The sequence below is a fragment of the Miscanthus floridulus genome, chromosome 6, assembly GCF_019320115.1.
Source record: "Miscanthus floridulus cultivar M001 chromosome 6, ASM1932011v1, whole genome shotgun sequence".
NCBI classification, from domain to species: Eukaryota; Viridiplantae; Streptophyta; class Magnoliopsida; order Poales; family Poaceae; genus Miscanthus; species Miscanthus floridulus.
Window position 1 is genome coordinate 104,725,010 of NC_089585.1, and position 9,605 is coordinate 104,734,614.

General features: G+C 50.2%; 2 protein-coding genes across 2 annotated transcripts; both read left to right on the top strand.

Moving 5' to 3' along the window:
• Positions 1-2,417: 2,417 nt before the first annotated feature.
• LOC136458895 (chlorophyll a-b binding protein 2, chloroplastic-like) lies at positions 2,418-3,557 on the top strand. The gene is made up of 2 exons (XM_066458804.1): positions 2,418-2,981; positions 3,074-3,557. Exons 1-2 carry the CDS (start codon positions 2,484-2,486, stop codon positions 3,377-3,379), a joined length of 804 nt encoding a protein of 267 aa, XP_066314901.1. The 5' UTR covers positions 2,418-2,483; the 3' UTR covers positions 3,380-3,557.
• Positions 3,558-7,494: 3,937 nt separating this feature from the next.
• On the top strand, positions 7,495-8,948 carry LOC136458896 (probable serine acetyltransferase 1). Its single transcript, XM_066458805.1, has one exon. The coding sequence runs from the start codon at positions 7,586-7,588 to the stop codon at positions 8,678-8,680; it is 1,095 nt and encodes a 364-aa protein (XP_066314902.1). The 5' UTR covers positions 7,495-7,585; the 3' UTR covers positions 8,681-8,948.
• Positions 8,949-9,605: the final 657 nt, after the last annotated feature.

The following is a 9,605-nucleotide window of genomic DNA, read 5'->3' on the forward strand; positions in this document are numbered from 1 at the left end:
ATACCAAACTAACCAGGTACTAGATTAAAATATTGCTTCAAACAATCAGTTACTCAGTGCAACTAGACATATGCCAATAGGTATATATGTTCAAATACATGCAGGGTGGACAGAATGCATTTGCAAATTTAATGTTAACAAATATATCAGACATCATTTAGCCTAGGCTTACTAAGCAGTGTAACTGCAACAAATAAGTAATTGCCCTATACAAGCAGACCAACTGATGCAGTAGGCACAGATCACTGCTCTGACGACCGTGATCCACCAGGCACAACTGAAAGGCTAAATTACTAACCAAGACTGAAATAATGTCTCTACAGTACAAAAATTCTATAGATGCAGTCCATATTTGCAGAAAAAACTAAATAATTGATTATCAAATTATCATGGAACAGATAACACAATAAATAGACAGAAAGATACTAAACACAACATGTGTATCAGACATTTCAGAGCAGTACAGAAAGAGAACACTGACATTTCTAAAACATAAACATAGAATGATTGATGAAACAAATAAAAATGCTCTCATGATCTTCAGACAGCACATCGAGCAGCTACCCGAGAAAACACACGTACTCCAACTCCTCTACCCAAGCACCATCCCTCGAAGCATTTCAACCCGCGCTGCGCATCATCCCCACCCCATCTACAGAGGAATCGACGACACACAAGGCAGTGGAATCGACGATTCATCCCCAACCCAACGAAATCCACAACCAAAACCACCAAATCCAATTCAATTCAAGCCTGCTAACAACCGCGCACGACAATCTACCTGCCTACAACACCAAATCCCCAAAATCCGAAGAAAATCCAACCTATACATCAATACCAGGCTACAACCCTAAAACCCCCACCCAAATCTCCATCCACCGAACTAGCTCGACCCGAAATCCCACAAATCCGAGCACTCTATGCCTCTGCCCTAAACAAAGTAGAGATCCACGAATCCTACACCAACACATCTTCTAGGAGTCTGAGACGAAGAACCACGAGTTCCCCCGCACCAACTGCCGCTGTCGCCGATGAATTGCGTCGAGCGCGTGCCGGGAAGCAGTTCGGCAGGACTCCGAGACGAAGAACCACGAGTTCCCCCGCACCAACTGTCGCTGCCACCGATGAATGGCCTCGAGCGTGCGCCGGGAAGCACAGAGTCGCCGACGACGGAGAGCGTGGCAAAACGAGGAGGAGAAGGGGAAGAAATGGGGGAGAGAGACGACTGCTCGGCTACCGGCGCGAGTCCCAAAAATACAAACAGTGTGGGCTCATGGGTGGGCTCTGCGGGTCAGCGAGACAACGAAAGGGCACATCGGTGGTAACTGACCAAACATCTTCTAGCCCTCCATCCACCGATCAACACTGCAAAAATTCGTGTACTGCCAGACAAAAAAACACACAAGCAACATATAGCAATTATGAAAAACAAAAGAATTATTCAGTTTTGTCTCTCTCTCTCTCTAAACCCCGCACATCTTGGGTCTAGTTTAGTTCCAGAAAATTTTGCAAAAATTTTCAAGATTCCTCGTCACATCGAATCTTTGGACGCATGCATGAAGCATTAAATATAAATAAAAAATAAAACTAATTATACAGTTTAGACGAAATTCACGAAACGAATCTTTTAAGCCTAATTAAACTATGATTGGACACTAATTGTCAAATAACAACAAAAATGCTACCGTACATTTTGCAAAAATTTTCGCCATCTAAACAGACCCTTGGATAAGATGCACTGTTGTTTACTGGTGGGTCCCATGTTATTTTAGTATACATTGTGGCAAAGTAGTACGTAGAAATAGATATCTAACACCAAATCCACTCATTGAGGCTACCTAGTCTAAATGTACTGTGGTTACCTATTTAGACTACCTAGTCTCAACTGGCGATGCCCATTTCCTAAGCCTCTAATTTGATTTATTTGTTGACAATAATACCCTTCTATTCTTTTTTTTTTAGAGTTACACAGTACAACACAGACAACACACGCACATTCACTCATACGAACACATTCACTCATACGAACACACGTACGTAAATCTATTCTAAATTACAAGTCATTTTAGATTTTCTAGATTATTTATACATAGTCTATATCTACGTATAAAGTAAAAACAATATACTTCTTTCGTTGGACTACCTTAAAAAAAACTGAACTACTCTTTTTTAACCGAAAAAGTACTCTCTCTTTTTTCTTCTTTCTGCTTCCCGGGTTCCAGTTGGAGAGCGCACTTTACACGTAAGCATAGCACACGCACAGGTGGCAAATGGCATGCATGCTAGACACAACGAGTTATCCAATCAGAAATCGCAAGAGATAATATGCTCATCCAGGCAACGGCCGAACGGGTGAGGCTATCCTATCGTCCCGCCATTATTTAAACTCAACTCGGGTTGCCTGCTTCCTCACCGCAGCCAGCACAAAACAGCTCACGAGCTCTAACCCAAGCACTAGGAGGAAACATCCTCCGCGACCATCAATGGCGTCCTCCACCATGTCACACTCCTCCCCGGCTCTTGCCGGCAAGGCGGCAAAAGTCGCCCGGGCCAGCGTGTTCGGCGAGGGCCGCATCACTATGCGCAAGACGGCCGCCAAGCCGCCTAAGCCCGCCGCCGCGTCCGGCAGCCCGTGGTACGGCCCGGACCGCGTCCTCTACCTCGGCCCATTGTCTGGTGCGCCTCCGTCCTATCTCACCGGCGAGTTCCCGGGAGACTACGGCTGGGATACCGCTGGGCTGTCAGCGGACCCCGAGACGTTCGCCAAGAACAGGGAGCTGGAGGTGATCCACTGCCGGTGGGCCATGCTCGGCGCGCTTGGCTGCGTCTTCCCAGAGCTACTCGCCCGCAACGGCGTCAAGTTCGGCGAGGTCGTCTGGTTCAAAGCCGGCGCCCAGATCTTCAGCGAGGGCGGCCTGGACTACCTGGGGAACCCCAGCCTCGTGCACGCACAGAGCATCCTTGCCATCTGGGCATGCCAGGTACAAATCAATCCGACCCCAACTCGCCTAAGCCGTTTGGATTTTGCTCTCATAGATTGATGTTACAATGCAATGCATCGCGGATCGACCAGGTTGTCTTGATGGGGGCCGTGGAGGGGTACAGGGTGGCCGGTGGGCCGCTCGGTGAGGTGGTCGACCCGTTGTACCCGGGTGGAAGCTTCGACCCGCTGGGGCTCGCCGACGACCCGGAGAAGTTCGCGGAGCTGAAGGTGAAGGAGATCAAGAACGGCCGCCTCGCCATGTTTTCCATGTTCGGGTTCTTTGTCCAGGCGATCGTCACCGGCAAGGGCCCACTTGAGAACCTGGCCGACCATATCGCTGACCCCGTCAGCAACAACGCCTGGGCGTACGCCACCAACTTCGTCCCCGGCAACTGATGATTCATTTCGAGAGGCAACCTCCGGCCGGCGAAGGAAACTGATGATTGTGCGTGCCAAAGACAAGCGTTGCGCACGCACCCTGTATTTGGTCGTGTCATACTGTCATATGCTAATGTATGATTGTTTTAGAGTTTTATGAGTCAAAGATGATGGATACTGTAAGTCTGTTTCTTTAGTTTGATCGCAGTGCTTGACAGTAGTATTATTAAAGGAGAGTGAGAGGGACACACCAGTACAGAATCTCCGATTCTCTGCATATGCCTCCGTGGGCCGACCTTTCAAGTCACGCTGGGCTACAGCCATCCCGGGCCAGACCAACTGGACAAATTTGCCTGCGTTGTCGGCCCATGTAAACCTAATGGTATCCTATCCCCAATACAAAGAATATCGAGACAATTCTCCATGAGTCATTATAAAAGATGCAATTTCCTTATCGGCCACTAAAAAAAACATCTTCCTTCTCAGACATGGCTTCAATTTTTCTCACCCCTACACGCCACTGCCGTCAACTTTTGAAGAGACCGCAGTTAACAGAAGCGTGAAAATGTCCCTTTTGCCCCCTCTTATTTAGGTGGGCCCCACGTGTCAGCCTTTCTTCTTCGTCTTCAAGCAGCTACTGTCGTTTCCTCGGCAACAGCTCAGAGCAGGCGGTTGGAGTGCGGCGAGGTGGAGAGCAGCAGCTGGCAGCAGCACGTCGCGGTCGCCAACAACGCCTCCGTCGCGAGGCTCAACACTCCTGCAGTACCTCACCGTGCTCTACAAAGCCAGAATCTCCAACTCCGCCGGCCTGGACTCCCTAGTCACTGCGAGCTGTGCCCTCGGCCTCGCCAGGGGGAGCCGCGAGGGCCAGGCGCCCGTGCACGTGCCCGCCGCACGCTCGCCAGCAGCCGGGTGGCTGCGGCGACGGCCAGGTCTGCACGCCCGCGCCTGCGGCCAAGGCGGGCTAGATCTACGCTTGGCTCGCTCGCACCCACGGCGGCCGGCCAGGCACGCTCGTCCGCGCCCGCGCCCCTGCACACAGTCTGGCGGCTATGGCGGGCCGTGGCAGCTGCGGCGGGCTGGGGCGGCCGCGCCCCCGTGCTCGCCAAGCGGCAAGGGCCGGCGGTGGCCAAGTCGGGCCAGCCCGCCCGCGCCTGTGGTGGCCGGGATGCGAAGGCGGTCAGCGCGGCCACGGCCCACTGCCCCCGGCGCCCCGCGCGCCCCTTTGGGCAGCGCTCGAGTGGCCGCCGGTGCGAGCAACTGTGCAGCTGGCTTCCATGGCCGTGAAAATTTTACATCTTAGTCCTTTCTAAAAACTACTTCTACAAATAGACTCCTCATAAAACTTTTTTTATAAATAGACCAAAAGCTCGGCGTCAAATAATAAAACGCCGAGATCTTTGCATGGGCGCTATGTCAGACTGCGCCGAAGTCTGCCACGTCAATGCCAACGTGGCGTGTCCAGGCCAAACCTCGGCGTATGGTCAATCAACGCCGACATTCACAAACCGGCGTTTAGTCCTCTCACGCCGAGATGGCAGGGACTTCGGCGATCTGCGCTGTCTATTGCCTTCGTGCATGCATAATTTTTCCTTCCATAATGACTGATTTGACCCTTCAACGATACCAAACTTTGCACATTTAGCCTGACGAGATAACTTGCTGCGCCTGATGACCTGACACTGATGCATAATAGATTAAATCAAAATACTTGTTAATGATCTATTTATCTTGTTCACAAATTAACCTAGCCATTAGATATGTTTCAGGCTTTCATAGGCTAACAAACAAATCTATATATAATATTAAAGAGGCAAAATTTCTCTCCATCCATTTTTTTCGTTGGCCAATCTGTTGCGAGTTGCTGCCTCCGTGTCCTTTGCTGGATTGTTTTTTTTTTCCGTTTCCACTTCCCTCACGTTTAGTATCTTGACTATTTCTTCTTCTTCTTTTGTCTCCTGTTATATTGTTATATAAACAGAAAAAATAAATAATAATGATAGTATTATGTGTCTTTGATCTCTAATTTATCGTTTCCTAATAAATAGATATTTTTGTCACTAATCAATCTAGATCAGCAGATGGTACAACTATAACTAATCTAAAATAGTTTTGTCATCCAAGCTAATCTATATCTATATATTGATGCTTCTATACCTTAACAATATCAAAAAAACGCCCAAAATTTTATCTTGTTTCTTCCTACACCCCTATCGGGATATGACTCATCATACGAGTTAAAATAGCTTCTAGCGATGATGAATACATGGTCTCATTCCAATATGTATTGGGTTACATCCTCCATATCTCATATTTGACCTGGACTTATGACCCCTATACATATTGGATTCCGTTGCAACACACGTGTACTTTTGCTAGTAAGCTACAAAAGCTGATGTTGGGGGGAGGTGCCCCTAGCAGGGCACCCCGCCTGATGTGTTGGCCTTTTTCGGGCCCTCGCAACCTCTTCGCTGCCGCACTAACCCCTTGCGGCGAAGGTTTCCTCGTGTTCTCTTCTTTCAGGCATTCACAAGGGAGATGGCCGAGGCGAGGGTGATGCTTGATGGGAGAACACGAAGCCGGCGGAGGCCCAGAGGACCCTCGATGGGCTCTGCGACGAGCGAAAGGTTTCTCCAACGGTTTTTCCAAAAAGTATTAGCCTATCATTAATTTATATTTAGTTGATTTGTTAATTATTTAAAAAGTTACTTTTTAAGATATACATATACCTAAGATATACTTTCTCCCAGTGGCCAAAAAGTATTGGGAGCACCAAATAAAGGTTTCTCCAACGGTTTTCCAAAAATCACTCCTAAAAAGTTGAAGGTGATTTTACATGATCCCGAACTATTTCTAAATCACCCTAGCCAGTTTTATACTTTGTTTCTCTCTTATACATTTATATCAAGAACCCTGTCCTACTTCTTATTTTTTTCCACGTCCTTCGACCTTACGTTGGCTCGATAGATACGCGCGTATTTATCCGCACAACTGGGTCGATTTTTCCATGTGCCAAAAAATTGGGAAGTGTGATTAGGAGTTGTTGGAGATATATTTTTTAATGTTGCTAAAATTATGGCATGGTAGATTGTTTTGGGAATTCTTAGAGATGCTCTGATGTCTCAGAACCGAATATACTTCCGCAGGTGTCCTTGTTCTCATCAAGAGAACTACTCAAGATCAAATATCTAACTTATTTTAATCTTCTAAAAATATTTTAAAAGTGTGCACAATATTTCTTTCGGCAAGTTAGTTAGCTTGCAGGAATACTCAACAAATTAAGAGAGAAGAAGCTAGTGAGAAATCAAGAGATCAGGTTACGTACGTATCTCCTGGCCAATCCCAACCTGGAACCGCAAGTCGCCATGAAGCAAACCGATGCGCGAGTCGCCGGTTTTTTAAGTGACTGATGGTCGGCGACTCGGCGTGGTAGGACCACACGCCGAGGTCTCGTGGGGACAGGCCACGTTGGCTCTGAGTTGGTAGGCTTCGGCGCAGTCTGACACAACGCGGATACGAAGAACTCGGCGTTTTATTATTTAACGCCAAACTTTAGTCTATTTTTGCAAAAAAAATTCTAAGGAGTCTATTTATAGAAATAGTTTTTAGAAACGACTAAAATACAAAAATTTCACTCCATGGCCACGGAATGAGGAAGAAGAAGGCTGACGTATGGGGCCCACCTGTAAGAGGGGCAAAAGGGACATTTTGTGTTGTGTTAGCTGCCGTCTCCTTGAAAGTTAACGATAGTGGCATGTAGGGGTCTAACAAATGAAAGAGATGGTTGAGAAGGAAGAAGAACTCTTTTAGTGGCTGACGAGGAAGTTGCAGCTTTTACGGTGACTCACAGGAATTGTCTCAAGAATATCGAATGTGCGGAGGAATCCGAAATCCGAAGGAGAAGATCATCGTTCCCTGTCCACGCATATCAGGCATGAGCTCATGACCAAACACAGCTCTACTGTCCTTTCAGCAAGAAAAGAAAAAAAAAAAGAAAAAACACAGCTTTACTGATAGCAAGCGAATGCATCGTAGTATACCCTGGAGCACCGCTTTGCGGCTACGAGGAGCGACACGTAACTGCAATGCAAGAGGCGGCGATGCCCAGACATCAGAAGTTCGCTCCGTTTGCTTGCGCACTGCGTCGTGAAACTCGTGATCATCCGACATCCGTGTCCGTGCACGCTCCGCTTGCTTTCGGCAACTCGGGGTCGTGCTCTCCGGATGGGCCGGCCTCCGCCGCCGGCCCACGTGGCTCCGCTTGGACCACTCCTGCTCTTGGGCGATATATTGCCTCTCCGCCTCCACCACGTCTGCGCTGCGCGAGCCACACCGCCCGCACACCCCACCGGCCACACCCACACAGGCACCGACGGCGACTCGAAGATGACGGCCGGCCAGCCGCTGCGCACCGAGCCAGCAGCCCAGCCCCCGCGGGTGCGCCACAGCACCCCGCAGGCGGCGCTCCAAGCGGACATCGTGCCGTCGTACCCGCCCCCCGAGTCGGACGGCGACGAGTCCTGGGTGTGGTCCCAGATCAAGGCCGAGGCGCGGCGCGACGCGGACGCGGAGCCGGCGCTGGCGTCCTTCCTCTACGCCACGGTGCTGTCGCACCCGTCCCTGGACCGCTCCCTCGCCTTCCACCTCGCCAACAAGCTCTGCTCCTCCACGCTGCTCTCCACGCTCCTGTACGACCTCTTCGTCGCCACGCTCGCCGCGCACCCGTCCGTCCGCGCCGCCGCCGTCGCCGACCTCATCGCCGCGCGGTCGCGGGACCCGGCCTGCGCCGGATTCGCGCACTGCCTCCTCAACTACAAGGGCTTCCTCGCCGTGCAGGCGCACCGCGTCGCGCACGTGCTCTGGGCGCAGAGCCGCCGCGCGCTGGGGCTCGCGCTCCAGTCCCGCGTCGCCGAGGTCTTCGCCGTCGACATCCACCCGGCCGCCACCATCGGCAACGGGATCCTGCTCGACCACGCCACGGGCGTCGTCATCGGGGAGACGGCCGTCGTGGGAAACAACGTCTCCATCCTCCACCACGTGACGCTGGGCGGCACCGGCAAGGCGGTGGGCGACCGGCACCCCAAGATCGGCGACGGCGTGCTCATCGGCGCCGGCGCGACCATCCTCGGCAACGTCAGGATCGGCGCCGGCGCCAAGGTCGGCGCAGGGTCCGTGGTGCTCATCGACGTGCCCCCCAGGAGCACCGCTGTGGGGAACCCCGCCAGGCTGATCGGCGGGAAGAAGGGCGAGGATGTCATGCCAGGGGAGTCCATGGACCACACCTCCTTCATACAGCAGTGGTCGGACTACATCATTTGAGTTGGGCCCCCGCAACCGCAAGCTACAAAAGAGCTCGTATTGCTATGCTATAGTGCTGCTGCGTTTTCTGTGTTAGCTGTAAGCTCTTGTTCCAGTGAGGTGAACCGTGCTGGACATGCATGGTCTAGCTCGTCTCTTGAACCTGATGTCCAGATAGATGTGCTGAAAGTTCCCTCTGTAATTTTCGAAGGAGATGACAATATTGCTTTTTACTCGAGTATATATATAAGGAAGAGGATAATTTCTGTTTCCAGATCAAATTTGACTCTTTTTTTTTTTTTAACTTAGATCAAATTGTGACTAGAACCTGTCAACCATTGCATGATTGAGCGATGCTACAAAAAAATCATCACTCGGAGGCTTCTCAACCTGCAAGCCTCTGTTATGATCGGGAACAGCGAAGATTTCCTGGCCCGCATTTGCACACCGTTCACAAGAAACTCTGTGAAACCGCATTGAAGCTCTGGCAGACTGTAAAGATCGGTGAATTACCTTTTGTATGTGTTCGATTATTGTCATGTGGAATGTGTCACCTCTTGCCCTATCTGTATCGGTGAATTACGCCACAAGTTTGCTCAAGTGACCGGAAGGAATGAGCGAGAGCGAATGGACAAGGAAGGCCACAGTCAGTAAAAACACCGTTGTCTTCTCACTTGCCATCGCATTGGCTCCTCTTTTTTCTGGAGGAAATAACCAAATCTTTACACGCCTTGATGCAGCCTTAATCTGCGTGTACGATACAAAATTGTATACTACTACTACTACTAGCAGCACATGGTTTTAGATATTCTCGTGGGGAGTCCCAATTCGCAACGGTGTCATTGTATTGTTTACACACACAGGCTACTCGAGCGAATAATTATGTACATAAATATACACTTCTCTGGACTCTCGAGGACACAGTGCGCCTTTGTCATTGCCAACT

Bases quoted from the DNA above. Each gene is read 5' to 3' on its own strand.
- LOC136458895 (XM_066458804.1), top strand. From the start codon at position 2,484: ATGGCGTCCTCCACCATGTCACACTCCTCCCCGGCTCTTGCCGGCAAG. The intron at 2,982-3,073 runs GTACAAATCAAT...CGGATCGACCAG, and splicing joins TTGCCATCTGGGCATGCCAG to GTTGTCTTGATGGGGGCCGT.
- LOC136458896 (XM_066458805.1), top strand. From the start codon at position 7,586: ATGGGCCGGCCTCCGCCGCCGGCCCACGTGGCTCCGCTTGGACCACTC.